Below are 19,892 nucleotides of genomic sequence, written 5' to 3'. Positions count from 1 at the left end.
AGTGGCACAGACCTATCGCTGAAGCCCTGGTGAGCCCACGCCTCCATCCTTTGCCCCGCCTCTTGCAACTCATTGGGAGAGCTTTGCGCTAATTAACTCCGCCAGTGGCCAATCAACTATTCTTTCGGTTCTGCCCAAAGGTCCCCGCTAGGTTGGCACCGCCTAGACGTACGCATGCGCTCTAAGTGCTTCTACAGTTTGGATCGTCTCCTTTAAAATCGGGACTCTGCTCACGCCCAATCCTCCGCTTCTAATCGCGCCACCACCTCCTGGCGCTTGCGCATTCGTGCCGTCAGGTTTTCTTTTTCCGGGTCCCAATTGGGGCCCATTGGGCGCATGCGCCACTGCAGGCTGGCTGCTCGCGGCTGCTTCTTCCGGCCTTCCCCTGGGGCCGGCTCCCGCAAGAGCGGGGTGAGCTCGGACCCCGAAGCGAGTGACCTGTGACCCCGGAAGTGGACCTCAGGGTCCCGGGGCTCTCCCCGGGCCGGAGCCGAGGGAGCCGTCGCCTACACCCCCGGAGTACCCACCCCACGCCCACCTTTGGATGCAGCCGACGGGTGCTCGGTCCGCCCCGCGCCTACCCGCCGGCTCGCTCCCTCGGAGCAGTTCTGGGCCGGGGGTGGGGGCCCGGATCCCGCCTACGGTGCGGCTCCACCCCCGCGCCCAGGCCTCGCACCGCTGACTGTCCCGGCCGGCCCCGCCCCCTTCCCGCACCCTTGCTCCGCAGACCACTCTCCCCCGGTGGGGGAGGCCATGGCGTGAGCGTGAGGCCGGGCCCCGGGGCCCTCGGGCGCCAGGCGGGGCATGGGCCGGGGGCCGCCCTCATGAGGGTCCCGGGAGGGGGACGCACGCATCAGCGGCGGGGCCATGGGGTCGCAGGTATTGCAGATCCTGCGCCAGGGGGTGTGGGCCTCGCTCACCGGCGGTTGGTTCTTCGATCCGCACCAGAGCACCTTCTCCAACTGCTTCCACCTCTATGTCTGGATCTTCTTGCTCACCTTCCCCTTCTTGCTGTACATGGTGAGACGCCGCCGCCACCTGTAACTCGGCTGAGGAAGGAGAGGGCAGATGTCAGGGAGGGGTGGCAACCTGGCAGGGATTCGGGGCCGTGACCTGGGTGTTGCGGTGTGGAGAGAAGAATCACTGCAGAGCTTGGGGGTGTAAGGGAGAGGCCAAATTCTTTCTTTTCTGAGCTGCGTGACCTTGAGTCCCTGACTTAATCTTTCCCGTTAAAACACAGAGCTCTCTGATGGGGTGTTTGTACCAGTTACACGGAGGGGTGATGCAGTTTTGTGAATTTGTGAATCCTGTCCTTGACTATGGTGCTAGATGCACCTCATAGGGGCAAATCTGTGTGAGGAGGGACCTGACTTGCTGCCACCTCCAGGTCCTGCCCCCCAGCTTGATGGTGGCTGGCGTGTACTGCCTTGTGGTGGCTGTCATCTTCGCTACCATCAAGACTGTGAACTATCGGCTGCATGCTATGTTCGACCAGGGCGAAATTGTGGAGAAGCGCAACTCCACCATGGGGGAGCTGGAGGAACAGCCTGCCCAGGGGGACAGCAGTCTGCCCAGGTGTGTTGGACAGAGGCTGTGCTGGGAATTGAGGGATCTTGGTGCATGGGCCTGAGCATGAGAGGACAGAGGAGGGGCTCAGGGAACAGTGGCTCCATGAGGGGGTTGAGTGCTTGTTTCACGGTTGGCCCTGGACTTGTAAGGAGACCCTTGAGAAGCAGGGAGTGGTGAGAATGGTGGAGGAAGTTACTATATAAAGAAGGCAGGTTAGATCAAAGGCAATGCTTTTCTCCACTGCCAGGGACCCTGGAGTGGAGATGACAGTGTTTCGGAAAGTGAGTTCCACACCCCCAGTACGCTGTAGCTCCCAGCATTCTGTGTTTGGCTTCAACCAGGTCTCGGTGAGTGCTTCTGGCTCTCAGCCTCTCCCGCTCCTCTCCTGGGAGCCTGTCCCCACCTTGGGTATGTCCTGAGCCTACTTCTTTCTGCTCTCTTGGCTCCTTCATGCCTCTCTTTGTCTACTCAGGAGTTGTTGCCCCGGATGGAGGACTCTGGCCCCCTAAGAGGTAGGTGGCTGCTGCTCAGGGCTGACAGTCATAATGTGGGACAAGGGGTGGAATGTAGATGTCTTGGGATCCTGCTGACACTTCCGGGGCCATGGTTGCAGACATCAAGGAGTTGGTGCGGGAGCAGGGCAGCAACAACGTGATTGTCACCTCAGCTGACCGAGAGATGCTGAAGTTGAGCTCACAGGAAAAACTGAGTGAGCATAATATGGCGGGGGCTTGCTGGGGAAGACTGGTTGTCTCGTCTTTGAGTCACCCCAACTTTTTCTCCCCTGGAGCTCTCTGTCTTTCTAATGGGGCCTCCTCAGTGTCTTGCCCCAGCTGGATTCTTTGCAAGTGGAGGCCACAGGCCTCCGTTAGCTACCCATTCCTTCGGTGGCATGCTCTCTCATTTTCTGTCTCCTTTTCTTCTGCTAGTTGGAGACCTTCCCCAGACGCCCCCGGGGGCTGCCCCAGACCCCTCTCTCCCTAGCACGGACTCTTCAGAACGTTCTCCCCTCGCTGGAGATGGAGCCCCCTGGAGTGGGAGCAGCGTGGTTGACACTCCCATGAGCCCTCTACTGAAGGGGAGCCTCAGCCAGGAGCTGAGCAAGAGCTTCCTGACCCTGACCCGGCCTGACCGGACCCTGGTGAGGACCAGCAGTCGACGGGAACAACGCCGGGGAGCGAGTGGCTACCAGCCCCTCGACCGGCGGGGCTCGGGTGAGCCAACACCCCAGAAAGCTGGCTCTTCAGATTCCTGCTTTAGTGGCACTGACAGGGAGACATTGAGCAGCTTCAAGAGTGAAAAGACCAACTCCACCCACCTGGACAGCCCGCCCGGGGGGCAGGCCCCTGAGGGCAGCGACACAGACCCCCCCTCTGAGGCTGAGCTGCCCGCCTCACCAGATGCTGGAGTCCCCTCAGATGACACACTGCGTTCCTTTGACACAGTCATAGGAACAGGGACACCACCGGGTCTGGCTGAGCCACTCCTGGTTGTGCGGCCCAAGGACTTGGCCCTGCTGCGGCCTAGCAAACGGCGGCCACCTATGAGAAGACACTCCCCGCCTGGCCGTGCCCCTCGGCGGCCCCTGCTTGAAGCGGGGGGCTTCTTTGAGGATGAAGATACCAGCGAGGGCAGCGAACTGAGCCCGGCCTCTAGTCTTCGATCTCAGCGCCGCTACAGTACTGACAGCTCCTCTTCTACTTCCTGCTACTCCCCTGAGAGCTCCCGGGGTGCAGCAGGGGGACCCCGGAAGCGAAGGGCCCCCCATGGGGCTGAAGAGGGGACTGCTGTGCCCCCTAAGAGGCCCTATGGGACCCAGCGGACGCCTAGTACTGCCAGCGCCAAAACACATGCGCGTGTGCTGAGCATGGATGGGGCAGGGGGTGATGTCCTAAGGGCCCCCCTGGCTGGCTCCAAGGCTGAGCTGGAGGCCCAGGCAGGGGTGGAGCTGGCTGCTGGTGAGCCTGCTGTGCTACCTGCCGAGGCCCGCAGGGGACCCGCTGCTAACCAGCCCGGATGGCGGGGGGAGCTGCAGGAGGAAGGTGCCGTTGGGGGAGGTGAGTGCGGGCTCTAGGGCTGGGAGTGGGGGTGAGCTAGGTAGGCGAGGGGCAGGCTGGAGAGCACCTGGCCGGAGTCAGCTCAGCCTGTGTCTCAGAGCTGAGGGCGGTAGACTCAGTGGCTGAGGAGCCCAGTCTGCCCAGCCTCCCTGACGAGCAGGGCTCCAACAGTGGAGCAGTTGAGGCAGCAAGACCTCGGACCTCTGGCCCAGGTCCTTGGTGCAGTTAGCACAAAGCCCCTGCCCTCGGACAGTGCTCGGCCTCTGCATGCCCCCTCCGGGCCATCAGCGTGGCAGGGCAGATCGAGTCCTTGTTTCCAAATGTGGAAACTGGGTGGTTAGGTGACCTGGCAGGGCCCCAGAGGCAGGGCTTGCTTGGACTAGGCTTGACCTTTAGTTCCACACGGGAGCTGCTGCCGCCACTGCCCAGGCTCTGTCCAAGCTTCAGTCACTTACGCTGGGGGGTCTCTCTCTGGACAGCGGCAGAGGAGATGGGCAAACGGGACCGCTCGAGTAGTGTGAGGCGGACCCAGGCCATCCGGAGGCGCCACAATGCCGGCAGCAACCCCACCCCTCCAGCCTCTGTCATGGGCTCACCACCCAGGTGAGCACCTGCCGGCTGGTCAGAGGGCTGTGGGGGCCAGCTGGCTCAAGCGGTGTTGACCCACGGGCTGACCCCTCCCCAGCAGCTTGCAGGAAGCGCAGCGCAGCCGGGCTGCCTCCCACTCCCGGGCACTGACGCTGCCCTCTGCCCTGCACTTCGCCTCCTCACTGCTGCTCACTCGGGCTGGCGCCAACGTGCATGAGGCCTGCACCTTTGATGACACCTCTGAGGGTGCCGTGCACTACTTCTATGATGAGAGCGGTGAGCCCTTCCCCAGTCTGGTGACCCAGCCTCGGAGCCTAGCAGGCCCAGCACCCCCCTCATTCCCTCCAACTGAGGGTCCTCATCATCCCTGCAGTGGGGCTCGCTCTTTTGGGCATGGTGCCCTCCTCGGCCCTGTGGTGACTGCTTTATCTGCAGTGCCCAATGTCAAACTTGCAGCCTCCCTGAGGCGTAGCCTGAGTCCTGGGCTGAGTGAGTGGTAGAATGGGGATCTCAGCCCCTGGTGGGCAGAGTGCAAAGCTTGGGCCCTTGACCTACAGGCCCCTTCCTCTCCAGCTCTTGGTCCCCAGGGGCTGGGCTGCTATCTGGGGGGACACAGTACAGGGTTCTTCCTTATTCAATGGTCTTGGTGCCCATGTGAGTTGGTTCTTGGCCTGTCCCTGACTGTTGTTTTATGTCCTACACCCCTTCCTTAGGCGTGAGGCGTTCCTACACTTTTGGCCTGGCTGGAGGTGGCTATGAGAACCCCGTAGGGCAGCAGGGGGAGCAGGCAGCCAACGGAGCCTGGTGAGTCTCCAAGCTTGGGTTCTTCTGGGTCAGCAGCCTGGTAGGCTCCTAGCATTTCTGGGGATTTTCTCTCTTCCTTTGCTGGGCTGGGGCATTGGCAACTCAGACCTCTAGGAGAAGAGGAGGGTGGGAAGCAGTCTTCACTTGTGGGGCAGGCTCACAAGGATTTCTTGGCACTGTAGGGACATGACACTTCCAAGCAGGAGGCTTCCTGGGCCTGGGAGGGAGGCACCTCTGCCATCTGTCTCCTCCAGACCCCCATGCTGCTTCTGGGTATGCCAGCAGCTCCCCTGGGCCCCAAGGCATGGCCTTGGACTCAACCCCACCCCATCCTGGGGCTTGCCGGTGGCCCTAGCCCTCATGGCTGCTGTGCTTGCAGGGACCGCCACTCGCATTCCTCCAGCTTCCACTCAGCTGATGTCCCCGAGGCAGCGGGCAGCCTGAACTTGCTGCAGCCAAGGCCTGTGGTTCTGCAGGGCATGCAGGTGCGCCGCGTGCCCCTGGAGATCCCAGAGGTGAGGAGCCCACGGTTGGGGCAGGACTGCAGTGGGGGCAGTGGAGGGGGAGTGGGTCCCTGAGCACTTGCCCAAGTACTAGGAGGGACAGGAGGGACAGGAGGTTGTTCTGCTTGAGGGCTCCAGCAGCCCTGAGGTGTTGTCCTGGCCTTTGCTGGCTGGTGCAGGGTGTGCAGGCTCTGGACCTGAATGCTTGAGGCACCGCTTATTCACGTTTTCAACAAAATGGCTGGAGTATCGTCTTTATTCTGACACACTGGGTGTCGCAGTGATAGTTGCACACTGGGCAGTTCAGCTTCCCAGGTGGTGCCCGTACTGCTCCCTGTGCTGGGCGCAGACCTGGGGCGTGTGCTCTGTCATAGTCATCTCACATGTTCTTAACGACGCTTCTTTTTACCTCTAAAAGATCCCAATCTGGACAATAATTTACGTGGTTGGCCAAGTAATAACAAATGCCATAAATGCATGAGGTAGACTCAGGATTTAAACAGCAGTTATAGGAGCGTCCACACATCTAACACCACCGCCACAGATGGACTGTGGGTGGCACCCAGAAGCCCATGTGCCCCTTTCTCATACATTTAGCCTCCTTAACCATCTCTGGGAGAGGCACCGTGGTCTTGCTAAAGCTGATGGCCACCCCTGGAGGCAGGGGCCGTGCGTCCTTGACTCTCCCTTGCGGTCCTGTGCCCCATCATGGGGGTAGGCCCATAGTTGTGTCCCAGGAGTTTTTGTTGAATAAAGAACATGAGAAGCGCAGAGAGGTTAAGTATTTCACCTGGGGCCTCAGAGCACTGGCATTACAACCTGGTCTTGTCCTCTGTGTGCTCCAGGTCGTGGTCAGAGTGACCCTGATGGCACCTGTCCAGGAGGACGGTAGATTTAAGCCTTGAAAGACACAGTAGATTTCACTGAGCCCAGGAGAAAAGAGGCAGGAAGTGGGAGCTTGTAACTGGCCCCCAGCAGCCCCAGCAGTCCTTAGCAGCCACTGAACTGTGCCTTGGGAGCCTAGAGGAAGGAGCAGGCCTTTATAGATGGAGGGTCCCAGGGCTAGATGGAGGGGTCTTTCTGTGCTGGAGAAAATGGCTAAGCAGCCAGCATGTGCTGGGGGAGGTGGTCGTGGAGATGGACCATGTTGGGGGCGAGGGGCTGATGGCCGCGGCTGTGGGGACCGCAGTTTGACCTGCTGGACCAGGACTCCCTGCACGAATCCCAGGAGCAGACGCTGATGGAGGAGGCACCGCCCCGTGCCCAGCACAGCTACAAGTACTGGCTTCTGCCTGGCCGTTGGACCTCTGTGCGCTACGAGCGGCTTGCCCTGCTGGCCCTGCTGGACCGGTGAGTGCCCACCTGCCTCTGCCCGTCTTTGGAGTGTCTCTGGTTCCTGGCCTTCTGGACCCTGTGAACATGTGGAGGCCATCGTGGCATCAGAGAACCTAACTGCTAGGGGTCACTGAGGGTGCCTTCAGTTCTGGAGTCTGCAGGGGGGTTTCCTTAGGGCCTCTGGGGTATGGGAAGGTGGCTAAGGAGATGGTGCTCTTGTCTCTCCCAATGGTTTGCTCAAAACAAACTATTCCTATTAGTCATTTATTTATATTTGCTTCTGTGTTAGGTTTGATTAGATTGAGTCCCCCAGTCTAAAGCTCACAAACCATTTGTCTCAGCCTCCCTGTTTCTCAGGGGAGACTGAGGTCCAGAAAGCCAGATAGAGAAGTCAGGTGACTTTTGTTGCCTGGGTGGATGACATGGGCCTAGAACCTGTGTCTTGACTTCCTATACCCTGGCACTGTGAACAGTGTTTATTGAGCACTGCTTGTGTAAACTGTGGTATGCCCAGTGTGGATGCCCGAGCTGGAGATGGGCAAGTCCCAGAGCGGTGGCACCTGGAGCCCTCAGTCTAGAGGGGTCAAAGATTGGGATGCAGGGTAGCAACGGGGTGGCTTCCTGGAGCAGATGTAGCTTGACCCTGTTCCTGAGACGTCATCAGTTCAGATACTCCGAGGGTGAGGGCTGGCCTGGGCACAGGCCCAGAATGTGCCTTTATGGCTGGGTCCTATCCTCTGCCCCCCACTCCGTCCCCCCTTTGCTCCCCTAGTGGGTGAGGTGGTGGGTGTGCCCTGACCCTGCTGCCTCTCCAGGACTCGGGGGCTGGTGGAGAACATCCTCGGCGTTGGCCTGAGCAGCCTTGTTGCCTTCCTGGGCTACCTGTTGCTGCTCAAGGGCTTCTTCAGCGACATCTGGGTCTTCCAGTTCTGCCTTGTCATTGCCTCCTGCCAGTATTCTCTACTGAAGGTCGGGCCTGGCTCCCTGGGTCTCCTTCCCCTACTCACCTCTTCCCAGATGCCCTCTTCCCGTGACCCATTTTGAGGGGGGTGAGCTAGAAAGGAGATCAGATGCCTCCAATCCCCCAAAGCCAGCTCCCCATCTAACAGATGAGAGAACCGAGGCTCTTGACAGTTCAGGGTCCTGCCCTGGGCACTCCTACCGGCCCAGCAGTGGCACTGAGCAGGCCCCGGGGCCTCTGGCCCTCCCGTAGGTGCTGCCTCTCATTGCTAACATAACTCCATCTCTTTCCAGAGTGTGCAGCCTGATGCGGCATCTCCCATGCATGTGAGTACCAGCACCTCTCCCGGGATGCTCGGGCCTGGGCCCTAGGCGGGCTGAGACCGGCTGTGGAGGGACTCGGGAGGGGGTGCAGGACTCCCTCACCACCTCTCTTGCCCCAGATCCTCGGTCCTGTTGCCCTCATGCTGCCAGGCTTCTTAATTGGGATCCAGGGCTGGGCGCGAGTGTGTATGTGCCGGGTGGTGAGGGGGCAGGCCGGCTCCTCACGGGCCCGCTCCCCAGGGCCACAACTGGGTGATCGCGTACAGTCGGCCCGTCTACTTCTGCGTCTGCTGTCTGCTCATCTGGCTGCTGGATGCCCTGGGCTCGGCTCAGCCCTTCCCGCCCGTCTCCCTCTATGGCCTCACCCTCTTCTCCGCCTCCTTCTTCTTCTGTGCCCGTGACGTGGCCACTGGTGAGACTGGGCAGGGCCGGGGGAGGCCTGGGGGGTGCGGCCCAAGGGTGGGCCAAGGGGCGGCCCACCGTGACCGGGTGTTTGCTTCCCCTCCCGGCCAGTGTTCACCTTGTGCTTCCCGTTCGTCTTCCTCCTGGGCCTCCTGCCCCAGGTCAATACCTGCCTCATGTACCTGCTGGAGCAGATAGACATGCATGGCTTTGGGGGCACAGGTATGTTGGGGGTCTGGAGGCAGTGGGGAGCCCAGGAGGAGCCGTAGATTAGCTGCACAGGCTGGTCCCTTGCCGAGCCTCTTCTGGCATCTACCACGTATCCCAAACCTCCGTCTCCTCCCTCCTTTTCCTTCCTCTCCTTCCCTCCCCGCCCCAGGAAAATGGCTTCAACCTGACAATGCCAGAGGCTCTGAAGGCTCCTCAGGGCTCGGGAGCAGAGGATGGGGTCCTCGGGCGGCCAGCCTGGGGGAGTGGGGGGCAGCAGTAGGAGTCGGGCTTTAGCTGCTGTTTCTTACCTGGCAGCTGCCACCAGCCCGCTCACCGCGGTCTTCAGCCTCTCCCGCAGCCTGCTGGCTGCTGCCCTGCTCTATGGCTTCTGCCTTGGGGCCATCAAGGTAGGAGTGACCCGTGGGCTGGGGGGCATGCTGGGCCCAGGGGGCTGTTGGGACGAGGCTGTGAACGGGGCTCAGCAGTGGCTTCTCCCATGGGGGGCAGCCCAGCCCCAGTGCTTAGCCTTGCCTTCCCTGACCAGCATGGGTTTTCTCCCCAGACTCCCTGGCCAGAGCAGCACGTCCCTGTCCTCTTCTCGGTCTTCTGTGGCCTCCTGGTGGCGCTGTCCTACCACTTGAGCCGGCAGAGCAGTGACCCCACCGTGCTCTGGTGGGTCCCTGCATGTGCCTGCCCACACGCACACACGTGTGTTTGTGTGTCTGTGCATGGCAGGGGTGGGAGAGTGGGTCTGTGCATGTGCCTGTCACCAACTGACCCTGGGGCCTGTGGGAGGAGAAGCAGCCTCCCCACACCTGGGCCCCTGCCTCTTACCCACCACAGGTCTCTGATCCGGAGCAAGCTCTTCCCTGAGCTGGAGGAACGGAGCTTAGAGACAGCCCGGGCCGAGCCGCCAGACCCACTTCCAGACAAGATGCGCCAGTCGGTGGTGAGGCGCAGGAGTTGAGGGTTCTGCTCTGCGGGTGGGGCTGCGAGGGGGTGTGGTAAGCCCCTGGGGGCGGGCACCCAATGCCCCATTTGCTGGCCCTGCAGCGTGAAGTTCTGCACTCTGACCTGGTGATGTGTGCAGTGATCGCTGTGCTCACCTTCGCCATCAGCGCCAGCACCGTCTTCATCGCCCTGAAGGTTAGTGTGGTACATGCCACCCACTCCCACTCGGCCTTTGAGGGGCCTGCTCCGCCCAAGGGCCCTGAGTAGCCAGGGCCTCATGTCTTTCCCAGCCCCCCTGGCTCTTTGGCCTGCTCCCTTAGCTGAGCCCCTGCCTTTGCCTCTTGCAGTCGGTGCTGGGTTTCGTGTTGTATGCGCTGGCTGGGGCCGTGGGCTTCTTCACGCATTACCTGCTGCCGCAGCTCCGCAAGCAGCTGCCCTGGTTCTGCCTGTCCCAGCCTGTGCTGAAGCCGCTGGAGTACAGCCAGTACGAAGTGCGCGGTGAGTGCCCACCCGGGGCTGCAGCCCCTCACCGCCCGCCCTGCTTTCTTGGCTGACCTGCAGCCTGATGGGAGCCTGGCCCCCTGGGCTCAGAGTGCCAGCAGGGGGCAGCCTCTGCCCAGGCTACCCTGTCCCTGCAGCCCTGCACTGCCCCGTGGGCCCTCCTGCCTGCTGTGCTCACTCCCACCCTGCCTGCTCTGCCCTGGTCCTGCCCTCCTTGTTTTCTCTGCGGAGATGGAAAAAGTAGGATTCTGGAGCCCAGAAGGGCCCTCCTGATCAGAATTACAGAGTGACCACCAAGAGGCCACTTCTGTCTGGCTCACATTTTCACTAGGACTGTGCAGTGAAGACATCCTTGAATATTTAATCATCTGGATTGTCACATAAAGGTCCACATGCCTTGTTTTTTTTAAATGATGAGAAATTCTGCCCACTTGGCCAGCATCCCTGTATGGCTGTGATCAAACTCAAGCCAAGTGGCAGCGGCCCCTTCAGGAAGGACCTGTACCTCACCATGTCCCTAGGCTTCACCCAGCCTGCCTGGCTCCAGTGGGCATCTGAGATGTGCTCATCAGCCTTGTTCTCACAGGCAGCCAGATGGGCAGAGCACCTGTTCTAAGCCCCTGGCCTGCCCTCCACAGATCTCATTGCTCTCATTTGAGCTGCCAAAGACCAGCCTCCCCTACAAAGTCTCTGGGAGCCAGAGCAGCACGTCCCATGGCTTGCCGTACCGCCAGGTTCCCTCCAAGAGTGCCTTTGTCCTAGTCCTGCAGTGGGAAGGAGTGGGTAGGGCCAGGGGCTGCCAACAGGCCTGCTTTCTGTTGCAGGCGCAGCTCAGGTGATGTGGTTTGAGAAGTTGTATGCCAGCCTGCAGTGTGTCGAGAAGTACCTCATCTACCCTGCCGTGGTGCTCAACGCCCTCACAGTGGATGCCCACACTGTCGTCACCTACCCGGACAAGTTCTGCCTCTAGTGAGGACCTCCCCACCATTCCACCATCCCGTCTACAGTCCCATATGACACATGGGGACAACTGAGGCCCAGGGAGGGAATGACACCTACCTCAGTTGTCCAGTGAGCTAGAGTAGAACCCCAGCTCCTGACATATTTTCCATGGACATGGTTGCCTCGTTGGAAGCAGACATGTCCTCCAAGTGTGTCTAAAGGGGGTGATCTCTTTAGAAGGCAGAGATGAAGAGTCACTGGCCAGAGAGGGGTGGGCACCCGCACGTCACTGCCCCCAGAGCCTCTGCCCGTACCTGACACCTGCTCCCTGCCTGCAGCTGCAGGGCACTGCTGATGACGGTGGCTGGGCTGAAGCTGCTGCGCTCGGCCTTCTGCTGCCCGCCCCAGCAGTACCTGACCTTGGCCTTCACCGTCCTGCTCTTCCACTTCGACTATCCGCGCCTTTCTCAGGGCTTTCTGCTCGACTACTTCCTCGTGTCCCTGCTCTGCAGCAAGGTGAGCCAAGGGCCGCGCTGCAGGCTCCAGGCTGTGCGGCAGGGGCAGAACTGCGGCCTCAGCCGGGGATGATGGCACCAGGGGCCTGCGGCCCTCCTAGCTGCCGCCCCATGGCGGCCCCCCTGTGCGTGGGCCTTCATAGCAGCTCTGCTGAGCAGAGAGGAGCTGTGGCTTAAAGACGTTAAGTGACTTGCTTTGGGTCCCCGAGAGAGGTGGTGGCTAGCCAGGACTTGAATCCAGGTCTGTCTGACTTTACAGCCCTTTCTCTAAATCACGGTACTTAACCACCTTCTTCACAAGCAATTAAGATAGTTAGTCTGGTTTTCTGCTCTGGCCCAGGATGGTAGAGAGCCAAAGTCTGTCCCCCTCTGCAGGCAGGGCCTCTGACTGTCTTGACATTCAGTGCCAGAGTCAAGGCCCCTTATCAGTGACCGAGTGTCGTGGCCTGAGCAAGTTGTTTACCTGCTCTTCTTTCTCTGAACCTCAGCTTTTCCACCTGTGAGCTGGGACAGTAATAGGGAGCTCCTAGGGTGGTTGTGGGAACTAAATGGCTAATGCCCCATTTGAGTGGTTGCTCTGTTGGGTGTTGCTCACTGCAACAGGCATTTTTGAGACAGGTCCAGAGAGACAGGGCTGGGAGGGATCTTGAGCTAGGCTCCCCTGTGGGCAGCCAGTGGGGAACTCGGTAGACCCCGCCTCTGTGAGTGACCTGTATATCTTTTGCTTCTCCCCAACCTGACCCTGCCAGCTGTGGGACCTGCTGTACAAGCTGCGTTTTGTGCTGACCTACATCGCGCCCTGGCAGATCACCTGGGGCTCGGCTTTCCACGCTTTTGCCCAGCCCTTTGCTGTGCCACGTACCCGACCTGCCCCCACCGCCCTGCCTGGGTTGGGGTGTGAGGGGAAGGCTGTGGCCTGGGATACAGGGGTGCGGGGCAGGTTGGCAGGGGTTGAGGGGTGGTGAGAGAAGCTGGGGAGGCTCCTGTGTACCTGCTGCCTCCTTGACTTGTGCCCAGACTCGGCCATGCTGTTCGTTCAGGCCCTGCTCTCTGCGCTCTTTTCCACCCCACTCAACCCCCTCTTGGGCAGCGCTGTTTTCATCATGTCCTACGCACGGCCCCTCAAGTTCTGGGAGCGTGACTACAAGTGAGTCTCATGGAAGATGGCCGCGTCAGTTAGGGACCCTGGGGGAAGCAGAGCTGCCAGGCGGGAAGGTTGCTGGGAGGGTGGGAGAATTTGGAGCCCAGGCTGGATGGGGTGCTGAGTGCCTGGGCACAGTGGGCTTCGGGTGGCTGATCTGATGAAGGTGAAACCTGAACCATGCCAACGCTTCCTGGCCATGTGGTCCTGGGTGAGCCCCCTTGTTTCCCTGAGGCTCAGTGGCCTGGTCACAGAGAGGCTGGGTGGGCCAGTGGGATTGGCATCTGAACCCTGAGCAGCTTCACCCTCCTGGCCAACTGTGCCATGCTCGTTCTCTCTGAACAGCACTAAACGTGTGGATCATTCCAACACCCGCCTGGTCACACAGCTGGACCGGAACCCCGGTGTGTACCTGGCATCCAGGGGGCTGTAGGGCGGGGCCTCCCTGGGCAGGGAGCTTCACTGATCACTTTGTCCCTTTATTTGTGCGGGGTCTCAGGCGCTGACGACAACAACCTCAACTCCATCTTCTATGAGCACTTAACACGCTCGCTGCAGCACACGCTGTGTGGGGACTTGGTGCTGGGCCGCTGGGGCAACTATGGCCCCGGGGACTGCTTTGTCCTGGCCTCCGACTACCTCAATGCCCTGGTGCACCTCATCGAGGTTGGCAACGGCCTCATCACCTTCCAGCTGCGTGGCCTTGAGTTCCGGGGTGAGCATGGGCCTGAGTCTGACACACAGCATTGGGTTTCACACTGCGGGAGGGCTGTGTTCTGCCCAGCTCCGCCTTGGTGCTCTGGTGACCTTGAACAAGGCACGCTTCCTCCCTGGCCTGGGTTTCCCAGTCTGAGCGGTGAGGTGGCAGGGTCTCCTCTGACCACACCCTGTCCCTGCCCTGGCTGTGGGTCCACAGTAACTGAACAGGCCAGATGCCAGCTTCAGAAGAGGCCTCCAAGGGTGCGGAGGTACCCTGAGCATGGCTCCTGAGCACTGTGAACCCGAGCAAGCCACTTCTTGAGCCTCAGTCTTTACTGTGGCTGTGGGGGAGTCAACACGGCCTTCTGTTCACCTGTTCATTTAGTTACATTTACCTAGGCGGCAGCCTGGGGAGGGGGTGGCCCAGGCCTGGGCGCTTGCTGGGCAGGAGGCCACACAATTGTCCCTGTGGCTTATGACTGGGCACCCCCAATCCCCCTGCAGGTACTTACTGCCAGCAGCGTGAGGTGGAGGCTATCACGGAGGGCGTGGAGGAGGATGAGGGCTGCTGCTGCTGTGAGCCTGGCCACCTGCCACGGGTTCTGTCATTCAATGCTGCCTTTGGGCAGCGCTGGCTGGCCTGGGAGGTGACAGCTAGCAAGTATGTGCTGGAGGGCTACAGCATCAGCGACAACAACGCCGCCTCCATGCTGCAGGTCTTTGACCTCCGCAAGATCCTTATCACCTACTATGTCAAGGTACCGCGGTGGGGCCCTGGTGAGCGCTCACTGACCACGGGTGACCTGGGTGTCATCTTCTGGGTCAGTGGCAGCCTGTGTTGAAAGGAAACAGACCTCTGAGAGTTTTAGCATCCTCTGAGGTGCCACCCACTGCTGGACAGCAAGCCTCAGGGGCCCCAGCAGCCTGCACGGCTGACAGGTGCACCCAGGGTGAGGGTCTCTCTGTCATGCTCCCCCAGAAGGCTCGCCATGGGCAGTGAGAACTAGGGGCAGGTGGGAAGCGTGTGCATGGAGCCCCTTGCTGGGCTGCTGATTCCGGAGGGGCAGTTGCTGAGGGCAGCCTTCTAGACCACCAGGCCCTTGCCCTGTGTCCTACCAGCACAGAGTAACGATATGTTTATGGTGGTGGCATTAAAGATACTGTTGGGGCAGCTGCCAAGCAAAGGTGCTTACCAAGGGGTGGGCTCTGTCCCAGGCACCTCACGTGAGCTGGGTAAAGCCCACCACACTCTTCAGGAGAGGGCCCTCTGTCTCAGAGGAGGGCAGAGGGGGGGCCTATGTCTCCTCTGTGGGCAGAAGAGAAGTGATTTGCCCGAGGCCTCAATCCAGAAAGTGGCTGAGCCAGCTTCGACCCAGGCCTGGGCCTCCCTGCCCCTGTGTGGGTGCTCCAAGCACCTGCTGGGTGTGAGCAGTGTGGAGTCCAGATGGAGCCCTGGACTGGGTTCTGAGAAGCCTGGGGTGTCACCTCCCCTACTGAACCTCAGTGAACCCTTTTGAGAAGTAGGGATTATGGTAGTTCGGGGAGATGGCAGGAGTGATGAGGCTTCATGGCCCCAGAACAAGGGCTCTATAGGAGTTGGGTGGCTTGGTGGTCACAGCTCAGGTCTCCTCCTGTCCTCCTAGCATCTGCCTTGCAGTTCCCTGTGCGGGGCCTGGAGGAGTGACTTGCTGGGGCCCTGGCGTACCTGCCTAGCTGAGGCTCTCTCCAGGACTGACTGTCCCATCTTTGTCATATACACAGAATACAAAGAAGCTGTAATTTCTATGTTGGTTTTTCCTCCACCCATCTACTCATAGAGAAGGGTTTGTGAGCTCCCCATCCCTCACATTCACCATGAAAGAAACTAGGGTCCAGATAGGGACATTCCCAGCTCCAAGTCACCTGGGGGTCACAATCCATCCACTTTTCTCCCCTATCTCTGGAGAGGTGCTCTAGCCCAGGCCATCCTGCTCTCTTGTGCAAGCCAGGCTCCAGGCCAGTGTAGCTTTCTCGTGGGTGTGCCCCTGGCAGCCAGCCAGGCCTGGGCTGGCAGGCTGAGATGATAAACCTGCCAAGTTTATTGTCCCCTAGGGCAGCTAACTTGCCACGGTGACAGCTGCCTCCGGCTGGGCAGAATCTGAGCTGGGGAGAGGTGTCCTGAGGACCTTGAAGTTCCACCGAAGACATGGGGCCAAGTTGGGAAGGACGAGCCGGGGCTGTGAAGGGCAGGGTCAGGGGGATGGTGGGGAGGTTGCAGGGCCTGCATGCCCACCAGAGCCACCCTGCTGGACACCTGCTGCCTGGATGCCCTCTGTTCTTGGCCAGCTGCACCACCCTCGCCAGCTCTGGACATCCCACCTCTACCTAGGCAGAGGGCCCACCCCGGCTCCATCCCACAGTGGCACATGGAATCCCATAACTGTGCTGACTGCCAGCTGCTGGCCTCACTGCCCATCCATCCTGGTGTACCAGCTGCCTACCTTCCAAAAGCTCCTCTCCGTTTGCCCACACTCCTCCTGAGAAACGAGCAGTCTCTTAAGGGGTCCAGCAGCCCCTGACTTTGGGCCCAGGATGCCGTGCCTCTGCTTTTTTCTGAGGGGAGGCCCTGTGGTTGTCATACGTACTTCAGCTGCCTAAGGGGACCTGTGGCCCAGGGGTACTTAGGCCCCGCAGGCCTCCAGGAAGCCCCACTACCTGGGCCTGACCTCTTTCAAGGCCTCCTGAGATTTGGGTCCCACAGCATCATGGTGTTGAAGGTCCTAGGGCTCTAGTCCCAGCTCGGTCTACCCTGCCTCACGGGCAAGTCTGTCACCAGTCTGGGCCCTGGCTTCCTGTATAGACGGGGCATCTGCTGAGGCAGGCATGGAAGCACTTGCCGCAGTGGGGAACCCACTAAGGTGGGGGGCTTCTGGTCTGTTTTTTTGCTCCTCTTTTCTGGCGTGAGGGAGAGGAGCAGACTTGCCCACATGACTTGAGGGAGCTGAGGTGGAACACTCAGTGGTGGGTGTCCTAGGAAGCAGACCTTAGCTAGAAACCTCTACCCTAATGTTTTCACCTCCAGCAGCCAGGGTGACGGCACTACCGCAGTCACTGGCCCTGCCCTGATGGCTGCCCTCTCCTCCCAGAGCATCATCTACTACGTGAGCCGCTCGCCAAAGCTGGAGGCATGGCTGAGCCACGAGGGCATCACAGCAGCTCTGCGGCCTGTGCGGGCACCTGGCTACGCTGACTCGGACCCCACCTTCTTGCTGAGCGTGGACGAGGACTATGACCTCCGCCTCTCTGGCCTCTCGCTGCCCTCCTTCTGCACAGCGCACCTCGAGTGGATCCAGTACTGCGCCTCCCGGCGCGGCCAGGTCCGGCCACCCCCGCCCCGGGGCTGCCCTCCGCCTTCCCTCTCCCCTGTTCTCACACCCTCGGCTCTCTCGGCCTGGGCTCCATCCCCACCCCAAGTTCCCTGGCTGGGTCTGAGCTGGGCTCTGGGGACTGGGGTCTTTGTGACACAGCCCGTGGACCAGGATTGGAACTCGCCACTGGTTACGCTGTGTTTTGGCCTATGTGTGCTGGGCCGCCGGGCCCTGGGGACAGCCTCGCACAGCATGTCTGCCAGGTGAGTGCCCACAGGCCCAGCCAGGGCTGCTGCTCTCCCCTCCAGTCCTCCCTGAAGACCTCCAGGCCAGGGGCCCCCAGGAACCACATCAGCCTTCCTCTGGTGTGGCTCTTCTCCATGGCAAGGCGCGTCCCGGTCACGGCGTTGCCTGATCCTCCCACTCTGTGAGGGGCCTGGGCAGAGGCGGGCCGACTTGTGGAGATGGGGAGACAGGCCCAGGACGAAGAGTGGGCTCAGCCCGGGTCCCTGCTTGTAGAAGCCTTCATGCTCACCTCCTGGTCCTCCCCAGCCTGGAGCCCTTCCTCTATGGCCTGCACGCCCTGTTCAAGGGGGACTTCCGTATCACCTCCCCACGCGATGAGTGGGTCTTTGCTGACATGGACCTGCTTCATCGCGTGGTGGCACCTGGGGTTCGCATGGCCCTCAAGCTCCACCAGGTGGGGAGAGGTGTGCCCGGGCAGGGTGGGCAAGTGTGGGAGATCAGCCCCTCCCCAGGGCAGGGGCCACTGAGCCAGCCCTCCCTGCCTCCCTGCAGGATCACTTCACATCTCCAGATGAGTATGAGGAGCCAGCTGCCCTGTATGACGCCATCGCGGCCAATGAGGAGCGGCTGGTCATCTCGCACGAGGGGGACCCCGCCTGGCGCAGTGCCATCCTCAGCAACACGCCCTCACTGCTGGCGCTGCGCCATGTCCTGGATGACGCCTCCGACGAGTACAAGATCATCATGCTCAACCGGCGCCACCTGAGCTTCCGAGTCATCAAGGTGGGGATGGCTCACCCCTGACCTGGCCCCCTTCCTGGCACCAGCCCCCTCACGCTTGTGTGTGGCCTCCTGCAGGTGAATCGCGAGTGTGTGCGTGGCCTGTGGGCTGGACAGCAGCAGGAGCTGGTGTTCCTGCGCAACCGCAACCCCGAGCGTGGCAGTATCCAGAACGCCAAGCAGGCACTCCGCAACATGATCAATTCCTCCTGTGACCAGCCGCTGGGCTACCCCATCTATGTGTCGCCCCTAACCACCTCTCTGGCCGGCAGCCACCCCCAGCTGCGTGCGCTGTGGGGTGGCCCTGTCAGCCTGGGTGCCATCGCCCGCTGGCTTCTGCACAGCTGGGAGAGGTGAGCCCTGACCGCATCCTGGCCTGTGGGCCTGGGGTCATGGTGCAGGAATCTGAGGCTGATAGGTGGTGCAGCTTCCTCCTAGGTCTCAGAGGGAGGAGGTACTGGAGCCAGGATTGAATCCCTAGAGCTGACCAGCCCCTTCTCAGGCTGACCTGACTCCACCCTGTGCCAGCTCCCCACCCCCAGAGCTGAAGGTGGCCTTCAGCCTTAGGAGCCATTGATAATGCCCAAAAGACTCTGCAAAGTAGATACCAAAATCTCTTGAAAGACAGGACCCTGGGCCTCAAAGATGTTAGGTGACTTGTCCTGGGGCTAGGGACTTGTGAGGTCTCTGTCCCTCCCCATGCCAGCCTCTTCTCTGCCCCCCCACCCCCCAACCCTAACCAGGCTTCATAAGGGCTGTGGTGCTGGCTGCAACAGCGGTGGGAATGTGGACGACTCAGACTGTGGCGGAGGTGGTGGCTTGACCTCCCTCAGCAATAACCCCCCCTTGGCACACCCCACACCTGAGAACACAGCAGGTGAGTCGGCGAGGCCAGGCTGAACCAGGGGTGAGGACCGTCTAGCTGAGATCTGCTCTTATCTGTCTCCCACAGGCAGTGGTGACCAACCCCTCCCACCAGGCCCTGGCTGGGGCCCTCGGTCCTCCCTGAGTGGCTCTGGTGACGGGCGCCCCCCACCTCTGCTGCAGTGGCCACCCCCTCGGCTCCCTGGACCAACCCCTGCTTCGCCTGTCCCCACTGAGGGTCCCCGGCCGTCAAGGCCCCCTGGCCCTGGTCTCCTCAGTTCTGAGGGTCCCAGTGGGAAGTGGAGCCTGGGAGGTCGGAAGGGGCTGGGGGGATCCGAGGGGGAGCCAGCCTCAGGGAGCCCCAAAGGAGGCACCCCCAAATCTCAGGTAAGGGTCCTATGGGAGGTTTGGATCCTGGGCAGCTCAGGTCTGCTCCTCCACCAACCCCTCTCTCCTCCCTCAGGTGCCCCTAGACCTCAGCCTCAGTCCGGATATCAGCACCAACGCCTCACCCCCCAGAGCAGCCCAGGACATTCCTTGCTTGGACAGCACTGAACCCGAGAGTGGCACACCCACTGGGGCCCCCGGTGACTGGCCTGCCCCTGCTGAGGAGCGCGAGAGCCCGGCTGCCCAGCCCCTGCTGGAGCATCAGTACTGAGCAGCCTGGTGCCCTCCGGATCCCAGCCCAGGGTTCGGTAACTTGGACGGACCCCTAGCTGCTGGACCACAGGACTGAGTGGCCTTGGCTTCCACATCTGAACCCTGACCTCTGGCTGCCTTACCCAGAGCACCAGAACTGAGCAGCCCAGACCTCTGATGCTGACCCCTGATCTCTCAACCTTAGTCCAGGGCCTGGGCTCCCCAAACTGAAGCAGGCAGCCTCCCAGCCAGGCCCTCAGAGCCAAACCCATGGGCTGGTCCCTCTTCAAGCCCATGGCCAGGACTGACTCCGCTCTTGGGCCTGCACTGCCTGCAGGGGCAGCCCTTCGGCCTGGACCTGGGGCTGAAATGTGGGAAGGGTGGGTTTTTTCCTTTTTCTTTGAATTTTTTGTTTTTCGTGCTTCGGAGATACCAGAATTAATAACACTATTTTTGATTTTGGTTGGTGGTTTATTCTTCTATGTAAGAATATTTGGGTGGAGGGTTGAGAAAAT

General features: G+C 60.9%; 1 protein-coding gene across 7 annotated transcripts; it reads left to right on the top strand.

The window, feature by feature from the left end:
• The first annotated feature begins 167 nt into the window (after positions 1 to 167).
• On the top strand, positions 168 to 19,839 carry PCNX3 (pecanex 3). 7 transcript variants are annotated; one of them, XM_017669284.3, is made up of 36 exons: positions 175 to 643; positions 880 to 1,020; positions 1,388 to 1,575; positions 1,817 to 1,916; positions 2,042 to 2,081; positions 2,183 to 2,278; positions 2,499 to 3,626; positions 4,106 to 4,229; positions 4,312 to 4,490; positions 4,928 to 5,018; positions 5,398 to 5,533; positions 6,750 to 6,871; positions 7,672 to 7,825; positions 8,111 to 8,143; positions 8,381 to 8,552; positions 8,654 to 8,764; positions 9,068 to 9,159; positions 9,315 to 9,424; positions 9,596 to 9,701; positions 9,806 to 9,898; positions 10,051 to 10,201; positions 11,029 to 11,173; positions 11,485 to 11,662; positions 12,411 to 12,519; positions 12,679 to 12,808; positions 13,148 to 13,206; positions 13,302 to 13,517; positions 14,006 to 14,259; positions 16,627 to 16,857; positions 17,008 to 17,111; positions 17,401 to 17,548; positions 17,647 to 17,877; positions 17,953 to 18,227; positions 18,618 to 18,751; positions 18,827 to 19,125; positions 19,202 to 19,839. In XM_017669284.3, exons 1-36 carry the CDS (start codon positions 545 to 547, stop codon positions 19,394 to 19,396), a joined length of 6,174 nt encoding a protein of 2,057 aa, XP_017524773.3. In that variant the 5' UTR covers positions 175 to 544; the 3' UTR covers positions 19,397 to 19,839. The 7 variants fall into 7 exon arrangements, with proteins under 7 accessions (XP_017524776.3, XP_017524773.3, XP_073073635.1 ...); XM_073217534.1 differs by having other exon boundaries at positions 6,729 to 6,871; XM_017669282.3 differs by having other exon boundaries at positions 176 to 643; positions 6,711 to 6,871.
• The last annotated feature ends 53 nt before the right edge of the window (positions 19,840 to 19,892 follow it).

Source organism: Manis javanica, chromosome 11 (assembly GCF_040802235.1).
Source record: "Manis javanica isolate MJ-LG chromosome 11, MJ_LKY, whole genome shotgun sequence".
NCBI lineage: Eukaryota > Metazoa > Chordata > Mammalia > Pholidota > Manidae > Manis > Manis javanica.
Note: the sequence above shows the minus strand (reverse complement) of the source record. Positions and strands in the feature narration are given on the sequence as shown.